General features: G+C 51.3%; 2 protein-coding genes across 5 annotated transcripts in view; one reads left to right on the top strand and one right to left on the bottom strand.

Moving 5' to 3' along the window:
- Positions 1-8,813, top strand: part of Dnaaf1 (dynein axonemal assembly factor 1) — a 30,642-nt gene extending 21,829 nt beyond the window's left edge. The window contains exons 8-12 of the mRNA XM_045132454.1: positions 41-328; positions 3,698-3,813; positions 6,224-6,283; positions 7,903-8,260; positions 8,575-8,813. Of these exons, the coding sequence (XP_044988389.1) occupies positions 41-328; positions 3,698-3,813; positions 6,224-6,283; positions 7,903-8,260; positions 8,575-8,705 (953 nt within the window). The 3' untranslated portion in view covers positions 8,706-8,813. The remainder of the gene's footprint in view (positions 1-40; positions 329-3,697; positions 3,814-6,223; positions 6,284-7,902; positions 8,261-8,574) is intronic.
- Positions 8,814-9,045: 232 nt separating this feature from the next.
- On the bottom strand, positions 9,046-18,176 carry Taf1c (TATA-box binding protein associated factor, RNA polymerase I subunit C). 4 transcript variants are annotated; one of them, XM_004659575.2, is made up of 15 exons: positions 18,059-18,176; positions 15,922-16,054; positions 13,884-13,965; positions 13,616-13,713; positions 13,455-13,544; positions 13,289-13,362; positions 12,420-12,658; positions 12,194-12,310; positions 11,998-12,115; positions 11,830-11,901; positions 11,588-11,723; positions 11,343-11,483; positions 10,638-10,812; positions 10,427-10,564; positions 9,046-10,349 (listed from the first exon to the last, which is right to left on the bottom strand). In XM_004659575.2, the coding sequence occupies exons 2-15, from the start codon at positions 16,051-16,053 to the stop codon at positions 9,439-9,441; spliced, it is 2,523 nt and encodes an 840-aa protein (XP_004659632.2). In that variant the 5' UTR covers position 16,054; positions 18,059-18,176; the 3' UTR covers positions 9,046-9,438. The 4 variants fall into 4 exon arrangements, with proteins under 4 accessions (XP_004659632.2, XP_044988377.1, XP_004659631.2 ...); XM_045132442.1 differs by having other exon boundaries at positions 12,194-12,322; XM_004659574.2 differs by having other exon boundaries at positions 11,998-12,310.
- Positions 18,177-18,380: the final 204 nt, after the last annotated feature.

An 18,380-nucleotide genomic window follows, 5' to 3' on the forward strand; every position in this document is an offset into this window, starting at 1 on the left:
CCAACAATTCCAAATTTACTTCTGGATTTTCCTTGTCCAGGGGAAAAGCCATCACCAGATTGTGGAGAGGCCATGCCTGCCAGCACGGAGAAGCAGGAAGAGCCTCCTGAGGGAGAAACTCGGCAGAAAATAGAGGTGTTTGTGAAGGAAAGCTTCCAGGCCAAAGATGAGCTGTTCCCGGATAAGTCAGGTGGGGAAGAGGAGCTGGCTGTAGTGGTGAACAGAGAGCCCAGAGATCTGGAGAATGGAGAGCCCAGAGATCAAGATCTGGAATGTGCAGGGAGCCTGCCAGCTCAGACCCCAGTCCTCCCAGAAACCTACCTAGAAGGTAAGGCAGCTGAGACCACACACGCACTACTCTCAAGAATTTCAGCCTCTCTTATGCACACTTTGGTGGCACTAGGGTCTAAGCCTCAGATATTATTTTCTAGATGATACAGTTCACAAGTCATCTCATTTTCTAGAATAATGTACCCCCCCCCAGTGTAGCATGGTGGGAAGGGGTTCTGGGGAGATGGCTCAATGGGTAAAGTGCTTGCCATATAAGCACTCAGTTTGGATCCCCCAGCATCCAAGTAAAATGTAGTAATGTGGGCCTAGAACCCCAGTGCTGGGAAGACAGAGACAGGGAATCCCTAGGGCTCACTGGGTAGTTAATCTAGCTGAATTGGTGAGTTCTTGGTTCAGTGAGAGACCCTGGCTCAAAATAAGATGGAGAGAAACTGAGGAAGATAACTTTGGCCTACACACACACACACACACACACACACGCACACCCTACATGCATACCAACATGCATATCACACAAATATACCAGGAGTCCAGTAGTAGCCACATTAGCAATATATTTTACTTAGTATGCCAACTGGAATCAACATGAAAATGATCAATTAGATATCTTATACTGTTTTTGGACTGAGTTATCAAAATTAAGTATGCATTTAACTCAACTACACACCTCAATTTGAATACTAAGTGGTCAACAGTTAAGGGGAAACAATCCTATTCAAACAATCAAAGAGTATAAAACTGTTCCAGGCCAGGCGTGGTGGCACACAACTTTAATCCCAGCACTCAGGAGGCAGAAGTAGGTGGATTTCTGTGAGTTCAAGGCCACCCTGAGACTACATAGTGAATCCCAGGTCAGCCTGGGCTACAGTGAGACTCTACCTTGAACAAACAAACAAACAAACATTGTTTCCATTTTAAATTAAAATTAATTCAAAATGAAAACAATGTCCATGTGTAGTGGTATGCACATGTAATCCCAGCACTATGGAAGCAGAGGCAGAAGGGGTTCCACTAGTTCCAGGGCTACATAGCAAAAAAGTAAAATAAAGTAAATTATCAAAAATAAAAAACTCCCACTGGCCACATTCCCAGTGGTCAAAGCCATATATCTGTGGCTGCTGTGACTAATGGAGATGTCACTCCTGTGACATCCTGTGGCAGGTTCTAGCTCATTCTGGCCCAGAGACTTGGGCCCTGCCTACTGACAGGTAACCCCTAGTCTGACTCAAATGGAAGGTCACACTGTGTGGGGGAACCAGGAGACACTGCCATTTTCCATACCACTACAGGGACCAACTGAAAGAAAGGGCCACATCCAGGGAGCTGGACTGGACAAATTACCTTGCTAGCTGAGGGGCTAGGGCAGAGCAGACACTCAATATTCAATTCATCTGGGCCCCAGTTGAATCCTTATTGCCCACTCTCAAGTGCTTTAATTAATTCATGTTAATACCTCCCCATATTCAGCAACTTTAAAAGTCATTCATACCTGGGATCTTTTTTGAGATAGGGTCTCACTCTATCCCAGGCTGACCTGGAATTCACTATGTAGGCTCAGGCTGGCCTTGAATTCACTGTGATCCTCCTACCTCTGTCTCCAGAGTGCTGTGATTAAAGGTGTGCACCACCATGCCTGAGATCTTTTATAACATGTGTGTGGAAATGCATTGCTGTAGGGATGATGGAAATGTGTTAGAGTGCAGTGTCCATGGCCTGCCCCTCCTAGGATCCCAGGGTCAGTGGTTCCCCCAATAAAGTAGCTCAGAAGTCTCCAGGGGCTCTATGTTAGGGAAGGCAAGAAAGAAGGAACAGAGAGCTGGGTGTGGTGGCACATGCTTTTTAATCCCAGCACTCAGGAGGCAGAGGTAGAAAGATCTCTATGAGTTTGAGGACAGCCTGAGACTACATAGTGAATTCCAGGTCAGCCTGGGATAGAGAAAATCCCTGCTTTGAAAAACCAAGAAAAGAAGAAGAAGGAACAGAAAGCTAGAACAGGTACAGCAGGGGATGTGTGCCTGGAGAGGAGGAGGAAAGGCAGAGTGGTTTCGGGACAGTATTAGGGAGCCACAGCCACCAAGAGAAGCCTGTTTCCAGTGCCTTGACACTCTTATTGGGTGCATCTGGCTTTGATGGAACTTCCAGTCAAGAATATCTATTTAGAGATATGCATCACTTTGGTTTCTGCTGTCCTTAGTTTGGGTTGGGTAAATTGTCAGACCTGTGGCTTGCATGTTGCTGTGCTTCTAGAAGAAAGTTTCTACCTATTAAAGGTCATGTTAGCTCACAGCTATCCACACATAGAGATGTCATGGGCTACTCTTTAAAGATACAGATTTCTGAGTTCAGCATATACAGTTGCATTACTGCCTCGGTCACAATGTGGATATCACCCAAAGATCTGCAGAGTATGACAGACAGGGTTCTTTGCACATCACTCCTCCCCTGAGCTTGCTTGCTTGGAAAGGGATCTAGCTCAGCATCTTGCTTGGCAGGAGACACTGGTATGAATGAACAGGCCCACAGAGGGACAAGAGCAAGTACAGGGCCTGGGAAGATTGGGAAGGAGGATTTGGAGGAAGGGAACCCATAGCACTGCTGTCTGTCCAGGCAACTTTGCTGTGTTGAATGGCACAGGTTCTTACGCCTCATGGGCAGAGTGTTGTATGCCCAGTGGAGGGACAGGCAGTACAAGTTGCTAATGGGCCTTTCTCTGTGTAGGGGTGTGAAGCTGACTTCTCTGGGCTCAGGAGCCACCCTTGTCTTGAGGGCTTCCTTTTCTTGATCAGTAGTTAGCCATGCCCCACTCCCTCATCCCACTGGACCTGTTGCTTCTGCATGGAGTCTTGGGCCCCTATACCTGTAGTCTTGCCTCCTGATCACAGGCATTACCAGCTTCTTGCCATCTTTCCTGTTGGGGACTGTGGTGGTTTGAATCAGATGTCTTCCATAATAAACTCATCTGAATGCTTGGTTCTAGCTGGGGGTAATTTGGGAGGTGGAGCCTTGCTGGAGGAGGTGTGTTGCTGGGAGCAGACTTTGAGGTAATGTAACCCAGCTTCCCCCTTGCCAGAGCTCAGGTCACTCTCTTAATGCTACTTTCCACCTGATGGGGTAGAAGCGATATCCAGCCTCTGTTCATACCTTGTTTTCCCTGCCATCATGAAACTTCCCCTTGAGACTGTCAGCCAAAATAAACCCTTTTCCCTATCATCTGCTTTTTGTGTGTGGTGTTCTATCCCAGCAATGAGAAGGTTACTGCAACAGGATGCAGCCTGATGCTCAGTGGAGGATTCTTGAAACTTCTGCAGTGGCTGACCTGTCCTTCCATCTTCACCTTGGCTGTGTCTAAGGCTTAGGCCAAAATCATAAACTTCCTATTGCTATTCTTCCCATTGTCATTCATCAGAATCAACATCCCCAGGGGCAACTGCTGAGACTGCATTTGTTTCGGAACCCAATGGGGCTAGGACAGAAGACGTAGAGGCCATTGCCCAGGAGACCAAGGAGAGGCTCTTCATCGACGTATGTGAAATGCCGAGTTGGTAAATCTGAGGGTAGGGTGCCCATCTTCACCACCCTTGCTTCCAGCTAGAGAGTCTATGGGCAGCAGGTGAAACTCAAATGGGACTTAGACCTCAGGCCTTGCAGCCTGCTGATCAGTCTGCACTCGTGAGATCTTGTGCACTCAGATTTTGGAGTGCTGGCCCATGTAGCTCCTCTGAACCATGAATACCACCTGCATTCTCTGTTTTCCTAGAGAAGTTACAGTGCAAAACCTGGTTGCCTCAGTCACCTCTCTTCCCTAGAGTTTTGTAGTCTGGCAAGTGGCTCAGGCCACCTCACTAGCCTGTCTGCTGTGCTTCCTGTTAACTCAGCACCATAATGTCTGTTTGTCCCACTCAATGCTGGGTCATAGCTTTATTCAGCCTTCCGTCAAGCTCCTCCCATTCTGATGCTAGTATAAGGATGGTTCTCTTATTTTATTTTTTAAATTTTATTTATTTATAGTTTATTTATTTATTTATTTATTTATTTATTTATTTTTGAGGTAGGGTCTCCCTCTAGCTCATGCTGACCTGGAAATCATTATGTAGTCTCAGGGTGGCCTCAAGCTCATGGCAATACTCCTACCTCTGCCTCCAGAGTGCTGGGATTAAAGGTGTGCACCACCACGCCTGGCTTCTCCATTTTTTTAAATTATTTTTAATTTTGTTTTTTCGAGGTAGGGTCTCACAGAATTCACTATGTAGTTTCAGGGTGGCCTCAAACTCATGGTGATCCTCCTACCTCTGCCTCCTGAGTGCTGGGGTTAAAGGCATGCCCCACCATGCCTAGCTAAGGATGGTTCTCTATGTGAAACAGCCCCATGGGAAACCATACACAACCACAGTGCTCCAAAGACACTCTCATGGGGTGATGGTGGCGGAGGCATTTGAACCCAGACAGCTAACTGATGCTCATTGCTTGCCCCGGCCTACAAGTTTGCAGTCAAGAACTGTCTTACAGAACTATACTGATAGCCAATATATGTAAATATATATGCCTATGTATATATATATATATTTGGGACAGGTTCTCACACTGTAGCCCAGATTGTCTGGCCTGGAACTCATGGTGCTCCACCTATCTCAGCCTCCAGAGTGCTGGAATTATAGATGTGAGCTACCAGACCTGGCTAATAGCCAATATTTAGTGAGTTCTTAATTTAACCCTTCTCATTACTATAAGAGATATGTACTGTTACCATCCAATTTTATGAATCAGAAAACCCAACAACAGAGGTTATACAACTTTGCTCAAAGTCACACAGCTAAGAAATGGCAGAGTGGGAATCCCAACCTAGACAACGCAGCTCAAGGGCCTGTGCCTCTGACCGCACTGCTTCTCCAGCCACACTGCTGCTGTTGTAGGTGAAGATTCAAAACAAGTACCATCTAAAACACAAAGCCTACCCTCTCTCTAATAAAATGACTAGATAGGCCTACCATTTAGTAGGAGGTACATGGGGCAGGGTCCCAGGACCAGTGTTTTCTATATTTCTGAGGTAGATTCTCAATCTAGCCCATGCTGACCTGTAACTCCTTGAACTCAGAGATCCTCCTACCTCTGCCAAGTGTTGGAATTAAAGGCATGTACCATGTCCCAGCTTTCTTTTTGCTTGGGAGGGCAGGCAGGACTTTTTTTTTTGAGGTAGGATCTCACTATAGCCCAGGTTGGCCTCAAATTCACAGTGATCCTCCTACCACTGCCTCCCAAGTGCTGGAATTAAAGAAATGTGCCACCACACTCAGCAGGACCAATATTTTAAAAATATTTCTATTTGTAAGCAGAGAGAAGAGACAGAGAATGGACACACCAGAACCTCTAGCTGCTGCAAGCATACTCCAGACACATGTGCCCCCTTGTGCATCTGGCTTACGTGGGTCCTAGGGAATCAAACCTGGGTCCTTTGGCTTTTCAGGCAAGCGCCTTAAGCATTGAGCCATCTCTCCAGCCCAGGACTGCCAGACCTTTTTTTTTTTTTTTTTTTTTTTTTTGGTTTTTCGAGGTAGAGTCTCACTCTAGTCCAGACTGACCTGGAATTCACTATGGAGTCTAAGGGTGGCCTTGAACTCTCGGCGATCCTCCTACCTCTGCCTCCCAAGTGCTGGGATGTGTGCCACCACACCCTGCTCCCAGGACCTATTTTCTAAGAGGCACTCTGGAGCCACTATTCCCCTGAGAAGTGACACAGTGAAAATGTGGATGTTCTTCCATGGTGGAGCTTGCATAGCTCCTTTCATTGGCTAGATGGTTACTTGAGGCAGCAAAGGTGGCTTTGGGTATGGCTGGGGAGCTGCTCAGAGGCCTTGATGGTTGTGCACTCAGGCCACTCTTGCACATACTGTGTGCATTACACCTCCTGCAAATGTGTGGCTATTGGCTCTTTCAGGACCTGCCTGACTTGGAAGATGTTGATGGCAGCGACACATCGATGGAAGACCATCCAAAGGTCAGGTTTTTTTTGTTTTTTTTGTTTTTTTTTTTTACCCCCAGGCTTGCTTTGAATTCATGGCAGTCTTCCTGTTGTAGCCTCCTGAGTGCTGAGATTTCAAGCATGGGCCACCATGTCTGCCTCTTTTAATTCTTTCTGCTTTGTCAGTAGGAAGCACATTCCCTTCCCTTCCCTTTTGTGTGTGTGCACACATAATATATGCACATATTTCAAGGGAGAGAGAATGGGCACACCAGGGCCTGCATCCACTGCAAACAAACTCCAGATGCACAAGGGTGCACATGCATCTGGCTTATGTGGGTCCTTTGGCTTTACAGAAAAGCACCTTAACCGCTAGGCCATCTTTTTTTTTAATTCTTTTTTGTTGTTGTTTATATGAGAAAGATCAAGAAAGGCACAGAGAGAGAGAGAGAATGGGCACGCAGGGCTTCCGGCTACTGCAAATGAACTCCAAATGCGTGTGCCCCCTTGTGCATCTGGCTAACATGGGTCCTGGGGAATCAAGCCTCAAACTAGGGTCCTTAGGCTTCACAGGCAAGCGCTTAACTGTTAAGCCATCTCTCCAGCCCCCGCTGGGCCATCTTTATGCATATTATATGCACATAGCATCTGTTTGTACAGATGCTCACACGTGTGAAAGCCAGAGCACATCAGGAAACCTTCCGCCTTATTTCTCTGAGATAATCTTTGAACCTGGAACTCCCATCTGTTGGCTAAAATGGCTGGCCAGCAAGTCCCAGGAATCTTCATGTCTCTGTCCCCATCAGTTCTGGGGTTAGAAGCATACCTGACCATGTCTGGATATCACGTGGGTATTGGGAATCAAATTCAGGTCCATCCTCATGCTTGTATAGCAAGCATACTCACCTGCTTAACCATCTCTCCAGCCCATTTTCTTTCCTTGAAAGCAAAAATGCCTTGTGACCAAAGCAGTACATATCCCTATTTTCACTTCACCGAGGAAATGAACTGTTCTTTTTAAGGTCTGTCTAGCCACTTGGGCTTCCTTGTGTGCTTTATTGGTAATGTGGTAACTACATGCACACTCGTAACTGAAGTATTCTTCTGTCCTATTGTACATTCCTATGTGTCTCAAAAACTTGACTATAGCTACATGTAGACAGAGGGAAAGAAAGTTTGGAGAGGTATGGCTGAGGAACCATGGGGGTTTCTCCTAGATGACTGGATCCTCCTCCCTGGGCATTTCTAGGGAGCCATGGGTGCAAGACCTGGGCCACAGGGAGAGTAGGCATTGGATGTAACCTTAGCATGAGGTCATCCACATCCAAACAGGCACATGAGGCCCTAGGTGCCAGGTGTCCAGGCACAACATTCTGAAGTTGTGAACAGGGCCAAGTAGGAGGTCCAGTCAGAACTCAGGCATGGGAGTGCGTGCTGTAGGGGAGGGGAGCAGCAGGGAGGCTCAGTGGTGTTTGTGGAGATGGGTGTTGGCTTCAAGGCTCAGCAGAAATGGCTGGCAGGGTAGTGTACAGATGGCCTGACACTAGCCAGCTCCCTGCTGCATGGCCACAGTAGTCAGTGGGGGCTGACAGAACAGAGCCAGGTATATATTGCAGTGACCACTGCAGTCAGAACTGCCCAAACATCTCTCTCAGCAGGAAATGGGCTTTCCAAAGATCCAGGTTATATCGAGCTTGAGTGACGACAGTGACCCCGAACTGGACCACCTGTCCCCTCCTGTGACTCCCACAGGCACCCTCTCACACATATTTGCAGTCTCCAAGGACTCCTCAAAGGCAGCAAGGATGGCCTTCACAGACATATGTAAGCAAGAAGTGAGGAAAGACTTGGAAATCCCAAGTCAAGACACCAGCACAGTCTCTCCAAGACAACTCATTCAGGAGCTTGGCGACTGTGAGCCAAGCCAACCCCAGCTGCCTCTTGCCAGCACAGGTGACTCAGCACCACTCCTTTCCAGTGAGGATGGCCAGCAACCTGCAAATGATACACCAGGTACCCTGAGGAGCTGTGTGGGGAGCATTGCTCACCTTCCAGGCAGACTGGGGATTGTGGGGGTGGTTCTCTGGCCCTTTAAGTACAAAGCCAGTGGCCTGGGATCAGTGGAACCTGCCCTTAACCTTCTCCACAACCAGTCTACCTTTGGAGGATTTCTACATGGGGAGGTCACTACTGAGCCTCTGTGGGTCTTCTTGCCCAACCTCAGGGGGTTTTTCTGTAGGAGCTTCACACGGGACCCTTGGCCAGTGGGCAGCAAGGAGACTGACCCCAGCTAGGTGTACTGAGCCACTTTCTCTTTAACTCTTTAGGAGACAGATATGAAAAGGAGGAAGTACAGCCTAAGACAGGCTCCGAGGAGCCCAGCGTCAGAGCAGGCCAGGACGACACTGAATTTGGCTTGGACCAAACCCCAAGGCAGACTCCTCCTCTGTCAGACTAGAAGTGACAGATGCAGCTCATCCCTTCTTCTGAGTACTGTGACTGAGCTCTGACTGGAATGGGTGCTGGGCAGACCATATAGCTTTGTGTTCCTCAAACTCAATGTATGTTTACCCTGGTTATCTGCAGTACAGATTATGTGACTATAAACACTTCAATAGCCACATGTGTTATTGTGCTGGCATTTGGGTGTCATGTGCAATCCCGGTAGCTTCATCAGCTCCAAAGAAGTCGGGTTCCCTTGTGATGTGATTAGAAACTGTTATGGCAAGTGGTGTTTTCCGAGAGCACAGGGAGTGGGGCTTCAGGCACAGGACATGGAAAGCTACGCAAAACACTTATCCAGTCTGCTGGTGTGACAATGTATGGACCATGTTCAGGTGACAGGCTTATTTGGCCCTTGAGCTGGGAGCCACAGCATCTCTCTCTACAGAGCATGTGCACCCAGGGACTGTCGTGAACTCCAGAGGCACTCTAGGCTATCAGCCCCCACAGAATTTCCCATGAGGGCAAGGCAGCTAAAGCAGAGACACGGGTCCTGGTTTCCAGCCCTGCACATCCTGTCATCTGCACAGAATCCCAGCAGTAACCCCAGGCAGCCTCTCTGGAATAACCTGCCAACAAACATACAAGACATGTGTGGCCCCTTCAGCCTGGCTCCAGACTGCTTTTGGGAGGTGCAAGGCCCACTGGTCCAGACAGGCCAGGCTGCCAGGCGTTGGAGGGCAGCTTCCTCAGAAACCCATGCGCTGCCTCTTCCGGGGAGCCTGAGAGCCACGGGGGACAGGTGTCTGCTGCTGGGAAGAGGTGACCCAGTTGCTGGAGGGTTGTGAGGGGGGCGTGGCTGCAGGTCCTGGGGTGTCTTTCTGAAGTGGCAGCTTAGCCATGTAGTCTCGGAGTGTCTGCCGCCGCTCTGATCGCACACCCCGTTCCCACAGCTCCTGAGTGGACTCCTGGGAGGGTGGGATCCCTGGTGGCTCAAGCCTGGCCTTGAAGGATGTCTGGTCTGGGCTGGGAGGAGGGCTGTTGTCATCTGGGAGGTCTAAGCAGCTAGTGAGTGAGGAGAAGGTGCTGGACAGCTGAGTCCGGCGTTTGGGCCGTTTAGCCTGTGTCTGGGACCCTGAGGCTCTGCCTTGCTGCCTCTCCCACCACGTGGCCCCTCGGCCTTCCCAGGCTTCAGACAAGCGCTCACTGAGCTCGTCTTGTGGGGCACACTCAGGTGCTGGTGGTGGCTCTGCTGTGGGGGGTGTGCCCAGGTCCCCTGGCCGCAGGAGCTGACCCCTGGCCATGGCTACCCGGAGTCTTTGTGGTAGCGCTCCCTCGCTCTTCTGCAGGTCCATGTGGCCCAACAGACGGCGATGGGAGAAAGTGGGTGCAGCCCACACAGTGGGAGAGGGAGGCAGCTCCAGCAGGTCCACTAGCCAGCGACTGCAGTGGGCAGTGGCCTGGGGGGTCCAGGAGGGTGGGGGTGTCTGGTCCAAAAGGGGTGCTGTCACCCTGGGAGAATGGCCGTCTGACCCAGGGTCACCAGGTGGTACCCCACCTCCTTGGAGGCGGAGCTGCTGGTGGAAGATATCCCCAGCTGCTGAGAGCTGGAAGAGCAACAGGATGGGTGTGGAGATCCAGGGTGGGGCAGCTGCCAGACCTGAAGATGAACGAGAATGACCACAAGGCCTGGCAGTCCCTCCCGACCGTCCCCCAGGCTCCTTCCACCCAGCACACCTATGGTTGGCGCTTGCAGTCGCTCCTCCAGCTGCTGCTGGTGCTTGGGCTCCAGCAGGGGAAATGTGGACAGTGAGTCGGTGACCGAGGGCAAAGTCTGGGGCGGTCCTGCCAGCCGAGGCATGGAAGTTCCCCCTCCTGGACAAAGAGAGAGCTGGGCCTACCAGTCCCAGCCCCAACCCACACGCCTCCCGCCAGGCTGGGGCCTCACCTGAGATGTGCAGCAGCTGCAGCTGCCCACCTTGACCCCCCAGGAGAAGGGGCTGTGGACAGCTGGGGCCGGCGGGAGGCAATAGGCGGGCCAGCAGGGGTGCCGAGGGCAGGCCGTGGTCCCACTTGAGCACCGGCACCAAGGGAAGGCGCTCATCCACCAGATAGAGCGAGAACTGTGGAGGAAGAGGTGGGAGGCACATGGGCTGAGCCTGGATCCCAGCCTGCCTGGTGGCCCTTTTCAGGTCACATGGCTTCTAGGAGGAGGCAGGTATGCAACCCACCAGGGGAGTGGCACTTTATATCACCCTGCAAGCTCCTTTCAACTTGGCTTGCCCAGCCCTGCACAGCAGTTTCCTGGATAGGCAGCACCATCATGAAAGCATTCAGGGAGGAGGTGTTGAGAAGTCCTTGCAAGGAAAATCCCTTGTCCTCCTCATCCATCCCCACACTCTCAACCACAGGCTCAACGTTGGCCTGGGATCCCTGGAGTGGGAGAGCCAGCTGGTGGAGAACAGACCCTCAGGTAACCTCAGCTTCCTCCCAGGCCCTCTATACCAATGCGCTAGACCCCTCCCACGCCCCCAGTGCCATCACACATGCTGTGCCCACCACCTACTTGTCTATATGAGCTGTGCATTGGTAGTAGGGCTGGCAGAGGTTTTGGCAACGCCTGAAGCGGACCCCAAGGGGACCATCTACTCACCTGGGTGCAGATGAGGTGCAGAGTGGGAGGGAAGACAGGGTCTGGCTGGCCCAGGTACTGGGCGAGCAGCACACGTTCCCCTTTCTGGCAGGAGGCTTCTGCCCCACAGCGGAACAGCAACAGCCCACAACCTGGGGGTCCCTAAGACAGCAGTGAAGGGTCAGCATCCATGTGTCCCTTCAGGGACACCAGCTTTGCTGTTCCTGACTCACTGGACCCGCCTGCTTTTCAGGCCCAGCCCATACCTGAGTGTCAATCATCTTCACACCAGTGCGGTCACCCACAGTCAGCACCCTAGGGTGGGCAGTAAAGTCTGCCCAGCGCCAGGGAGAAGGGTCACGGAAGGCAAGTGTCTCAGGATCCTTGTAGACGAGCTGCAGCCTTGAGGAGGGCAGGCCATGAGTGGGGGGGAGGAAGGCACTGGGTATTGAGGGGCTGGAAGATGGGTTCTGCTTTGGGGCAGAGTTTTATGGGGAAGGGAACTTACCCATCTTGGGGGGTCCAGAGACAGACAGCTCCAGAACGGCTGCAGATGGCCAGCTCCCCTGGCAGATGAGGGCTACAGGGCATGTACAGGGTGCTGGAGTGATGGACCTCAAGTCACCCACCCCTTCTTCCAGACCTTTGTCCTTGGTGTGCAGCCTGTACCCCTTACCTGAGGTTGATCCCAGTGGCCCCCTTCTCTACCTGCAGCACTTTTAGGGGGGCCGGTTCCCCTGGTTTACCGACCTTCCACATGGCACAGTGGTAGTCTGAACGGACAGCCAGCAGCGCTGGGAAGATGCATAAGTCAGACTCCAGGTTGGGCAGCTGGTGGGCAGGGTGGGGGCAGAGGGAGGGAAGGGCCTTACTTTCTTCCTGGATGGTGCTTGTCACCACCTGCCGCACAGGTCCCCGCAGCTGGATATGTCCAGGGTTCTTGAGGACCCGGGGGTTGCCAGCTGAGGTCAGACTGACCTCTTGGAAATCTGAGCTCCTGGCTAAGGATCAGGATGAGCTCTGGTCAACTTCTTGCCCTTCCCCTGGACCATGCCTCAGGACACATATCAGAATACCCTGCCCAGCAAGAAAGGATACACAGCCTGTCCAAGGCGCCTCCGGCAGGGTAGACCAGCTGTCCGGTCCGTGCTGTCCTGCTCGGCAGCCAGGCCAAGGCACCCCCTGTGAAGGCCTCATCCAATAGCAGCTGCTCCCATCGCAGGGCCAGCTCCTCATGCAGGAGCTTACCCAAGAGAAGGGACACTGACCTGCTCAGAACAGGGCCCCCAAGGATGGAAAAACGGCGCAGCCGGTGGCTGACGTGAGCCCAGGGACATCTGGGGACAGAACAGGAGAGGGTCACATGGGACTGTTGAAAATCCATTTCTTTCTCTCTGATTTTTTTTGTTTTTCAAGGCAGGGTCTCACTCTAGCCAAGCCTACCTGAAATTCACTATGTAGTCTCAGGGTGGCCTCAAACTCATGGTGATCCTCCTACCTCTGCCTCCCAAGTGCTGGGATTAAAGGTGTATACCACCATGCCTGGTGAGAACCCATTTCTTAACTACCATTCCTGCCCCCCAGCTGCGGGGGGGGGGGACACTCTGCTGCCCTTCAGTGATTGGCTCACAAATGGCTGTAAGATCAAAGTCCTTTCCTAGGACTTGTGGTACTTTGGCAAGGCCACTGACTCCTTCCTTGGAATCGTAAGTCATTTTGCTGCCACCTGAAACAGCTTTTCTGTGATGAAGTCAGATGGGGAAGTGGATGAGAAAACAGAAACAGAGCCCTATCAACATTATTTGAACACCTGGATGTAGCCTTGCCTGAAATACATCACAGTCCCCTTCCTAAGGCTAGTTGTACAAACATGGTTGGCTCATGGCCTGTGTTTCCTCAGTTCCTTGCACATCCTACCACCAGCTAGGCCTATCCATCATGTGCTTTCTTTCTCACTAGTCACTTGCCCCCAGGGCTGGTATCCGCCGAGGTCCTGGAGCAGCCTCTTCGCTCTGACCACTGTCCTCTTCTTAGAGTAGTTCTGCATGGAAAGGCCTTGTCAAGTTCACATTCTTGACAATCACTGGCTGAGCTGGGTGAGGGGGCTTAGCCTGGCCAGTGGTGAGTACGCACCCGACCTCCTTCCAGTTTGAAATTCTCTAGCATCAGCTTCCCCAGGGGTGCAAAGGCTATGTCCCCATGATCCCACAGGAAGCGGCTGAGCTGCGGGGAGAAGCCGAGTCACTCAACACAGCTCAGGCTGTATGGCACTGCCCACCTTAAAGGTTGCTCACCTGCTCGGTAACATCCAGCACCACCTGGGGCCGCCTCCGGTAGTGGTAGCCTCCTCTGAAAAGGAGATCGCGTGCAGTTACACCAGGGTCCCAGGGATCTGAGGGAAGAGATATATCAGGGAAGACATGAAAGGGTGACAGATGACTGGAGGTATGAAGGCTCTGGAGTGCCTGAACCCTCAACAGATCAAGGGAAAGCCCCTGGCGTGGGGACTGGGCAATGATGGTTGGGGCCCTTGGAGAGAACCCAGAGCAAGAAGACCCTTACCAGGACCAGGAGGCAGCAGAGGGAGGGGTCCTGGCATTGAAGGCTCCCATAGCAGGTCTTTGGCCAAGGGCAATGCCCTGTCCTGGGGGAAACACAAGCAATGGTAACTTATGTGGCTCCTGGCCAGTTCTGTGCATGCTCACTCAGTCCCTGTGACAACCATGCCAAGTTGGTCCGCTTTCTTGTTTTTTTTTTTTTTTTTGAGGTAGGGTTTCACTCTGGCTCAGGATGACCTGGAATTCACTATGGAGTTTCAGGGTGGCCTTGAACTCACGGCAATCCTCCTACCTCTGCCTCCCGAGTGCTGGGATTAAAGGCGTGCACCACCACGCCCGACTTGGTCCACTTTCTTGATGCAGAAGCTGAAGTATGGACTTGATTCACTGGCTCCAAGTTACAGCCATGACAGAGATTTGGACTTGAACCCTGGCAGCTGACTCCATATTTTGCATTCATTTCTATGTGTGTGTGCATGTAGCATGTGTGGTGTATGTATGTATGTATGTATGTATGTATGTATGTATGTATGTGTGGTTGTTTGAACCCCCATAAACTTAGAGGTGTCCTGAATGCAAGGTTCCCAGTTGATGGAAATTTGGGAAGTAACACCTTCTGGAGGCAGTGTATTGTTGGGGGTGGTCTTGTGGGTATTATAGCCAGTTTCCCCATGCCAGTGTTTGGCACACTCTCCTGTGGCTGTTGTCCACCTTATGTTGGCCACGGGGTGATGTGCACCTCTGCTTATGCCATCATTTTCCCCTGCCATTCGTGGAACTTCCCCTCAAGCCTGTAAGCCAAAACAAACCTCTTTTTCCCACAAGCTGCTTTTAGTTGGGTGATTTCTACCAGCAACGCAAACCTGACTGCAACAGTATGTATGTATGCATGTGTACAGATGTGCGTGCATGCAGAGACCAGAGGAGAATGTCAGGAATCTACTTATTGCTTATTCACGGGTTTCCTTCCTTGAGACTGGGTTTCATTCTCAACCTGGAGCTTGCCTGCTGAGTCCCAGCAACTTCCCAGTTTCTCCCTATACCCCCGACCCCAGATCTGGGTTACAGACATGCATGGCCATACATAGCTTTTTTTTTTTTTTTTTTTCCCGAGGTAGGGTCTCACTCTGGTCCAGGCTGACCTGGAATTAACTCTGTCATCTCAGGGTAGCCTTGAACTCACGGCGATCCTCCTACCTCTGCCTCCCAAGTGCTGGGATTAAAGGCGTGCGCCACCACGCCCGGCCCCCATGCATAGCTTTTTTCTTTAATGTGCATTATGGGGAAATCAAACTTGGTGGTCTCTGGCCCAAAGAGGCCCTCATGTTAAGTGGCAAGTGCTTTTACCCACCGAGACATCTCCCCAGCCACACAGTCTGTATTTCTGCCCACACTGGCTCTCCAAGAAAGAAGCCCCTTACACTAGGACTGGCGGGCCTGGATGCCACTCAGTGTGCACTTCCTCCTCAGAGTCACTTTTTCCTGGGAGTCTCCCTGGTGGGCTGGCTCAAGACTTCTCCAGCACCCACGCAACTCATGGGTCACTAGTTAGACCCCCAGTGGGTTCTGATGAGGCTCACTTGTGCTGGGACCACCCATAACCTCTTTCTCCTGCATTTGCTCATTTACTCCATGAGGCTGCTGGATGGCTTGGGATTCCCAGAAGAGTGAAGGTGTCAGCAAAACTCCCAGGAGATCTTTCCCCTCTCCACCCTACTCTGCCATTCCAGCAAAGCCACAGCCATGCTGCCCTGTCACTGTACCTCCCGGTCTGTTGACCAGTTTACGCTTGCCCACCCTAACGTGTGAGCCCTGAAGCAGGGAGGGTCACCTGACTTTGTGCTGTTCTGGGCCTGGTCAAGAAACACGTGTTGGACCTGCAGGCATGGAAGTCTTGAAGAATGAGGCAGGGAAGGGGAGCTAAGAGCTCTGCTGAGCAAGCCTTGAAGATGGCAGGGCAGTCTGCCCCTGGGAGTAAAACTAGAGCAGAGACCATGGAAGGGTCCATCTCAGAGCTGTCAGGGTCCCATTTCTGTTCTTACCTTGCAGTTTTGGGGCCCTGGAAGGGTCAGTGCATCTTTCCAGCTGCACATGAAGGACAAGTCAGGGACATCAGTCATGCCCAGAGGGCCAGCCATGAACAAGGTAGGGTGCAGGTTGCTGGGGAACTCCATCCTGAAAAGCAAGCAGGTCTAAAGCAAGCAGGTCTTGTGCCAAGAGTGAGATCTGAGCTGGGCTCCTGGGAGAGTGCACTGTAAGGAAGCAGACAACCAAGCCAAAGATTGTGGCTGGGGAGACGTACAGTGCCCGAGGACCTGAGTATGGCTCCCTGGAACCCATGTAAAAGCCAGGCGTGGTGATGGTCCACCTGTAATCCCAGTGCTGGAAAGGCAGAGACAGAGAATCCCTTAGGCCCACTAGATAGAGGGTTTAGCCAAACCAGTGAGCTCTGGGTTCAGTGAGAGACCCTGTCTCAAAAGAATAAGGTGGACAATAGGATGCACTGTATGTACTTATGCACTTTGTATTAATATATTAGAAATCTACAGAAAAAAAAGAATAAGGTGGACAGTGTCTGAAGAAGACCCCAGCATCAACTTGTGACCTCAATATGCACTCATGTGTAGGAGCACCTGTATACACATATGAGCACATATATGCTCACATACAAAAAAAAAATATGAAGGACTACATAGCCTAATGTTAGGGAGGTACAAGGGCCTCAGGAGAACCACCGAACCACCCATCACAAGGGCAGGGTACTTAAGCCAGGAAACTTAGGAGGTCAATAGCTCCACATACACCTGGAAAGGTCTAGGGAGAATGATGAGCAAGTACAAAGGCTCTGGGACAGGAAAGTGATGAAGAAACATCTACGCAGCCAAGGAACCAAAGAGAAGAACAGGTTGGTGGGAGAGAGAAAGTGAGATTCTGGCAAGGGCTAAACTACCATCGCAGCTCTACATAAGCCAGTGACATGAGAACAGGCTACACTCCATCCCCCTGTGGACAGGGGTTGTGCGCTGTCCCTGTTTTCCCAGTGCCATGCACAGGGCTTCCCAGAAAATGATCATGATTGAATAACAGAAGGTTTATGCCCATGGACTTTGGCAAATACAAAGCCCCTAGAAGTATACATTGCCTACCATCTTCTTTTTTATTTTTATTTATTTGATTGTTTTCAAGGTAGGGTCTCACTCTAGCTCAGGCTGACCTAGAATTCACTGTGTAGTCTCAGGGTGGCCTTGAACTCATGGTGATCCTCCTATCTCTGCCTCCCAAGTGCTGGGATTAAAGGCATGAGCCATCATGCCTGGCTCCTTTTTTATTTTTTGATGCAAGTTCTTACTTTAGCCCAGGCTGACTTGGAACTCATTTTGTAGTCCCAGGCTAGACATGAGCTCACAGCAATCCTTTAACCTCTGCCTCCAAGTGCTGGGATTAAAGGCTCGCATCCCCATACCCGGGTCCCTCCTTTTGCTCTGGCCCAGGCTGATCTGGAATTCACTATGTAGTCTCAGGGTGGCGTCAAACTCATAGCGATCCTCCTACCTCAGCCTCCCAAGTGCTGGGATTAAAGGCTGCGCCACCGCATTGTAGCTCCCCCCCACACCCTTTTTTAAAAATTAGCAAAATTAACTGAAGCAACAATAGTAGCATTGATTACCAGCATCTAACATACAGGGTGCCAAATAAACTACTTTGGAGTTTGAGAAACTTTAAGTATGGGAAGTGGTAACAAGAGCATATGCAACAGCTGTTAACTGCCATGATCCGATCCTTCCCCCAGAAGCTCGGAACCACGTTTTCTCAGGCTTCGGAAGCAAGCATTAGTATTAGGCTCTTAGAAAGAAGGAACGTGCACCCCTGCGCATTTCTGCAGCCTCGGGTATGCTTACGATGGCAGCAGCCAGCACCTGTGAGTGCTTACACGCGAAGACCTGGGAATGAATGGTTTTAAACCCAGGCAGCCTAGGTTATGGGGCCCAAGACCTCAGGAAAGCCTTTCGCAGTTCTGCCTCGACCTCCCCTGAGCTTTTCAGGGCTGATGCCCAGGGCGGGATCGTTTCTGATGGGGGTCTTCGTGCCCCCAGATGACCCTGGTGACCCCCAAATCTCGGCATCTGCACGTGGTCTCGTGGATCCCCGGTGGCCGGGCCCGGCCGGAGACCGTCTTACCCGATCTTCGTTTCACAAGGGAGCTCCAAAGCAACCACCAGTTCCGTCGCTCACAAAAGGACAGACCCCCCACAATAGCACTGAACAGTTTTCCGGGACAGATGGCGGGAAGTGCTCCCTTGCAGACAGGAAGTCCCTCCCTCAGCCAGGCCTCTTCAGCGTTCTCTCACGCCACCTTCTGGAAGGAGGGGGAAATGGACGTGGTGGCAGCGCATGAGCAGTAGCATTTCCATCAGGTCCCTTCGGGCATCCCATGTCTGTTGCAGTAACTTCCCATCTCACTTACGATTGATTCACTCACCCAACAATGAGTCAGGCACTG

Source organism: Jaculus jaculus, chromosome 1 (genome assembly GCF_020740685.1).
Source record: "Jaculus jaculus isolate mJacJac1 chromosome 1, mJacJac1.mat.Y.cur, whole genome shotgun sequence".
Classification (NCBI taxonomy): Eukaryota; Metazoa; Chordata; class Mammalia; order Rodentia; family Dipodidae; genus Jaculus; species Jaculus jaculus.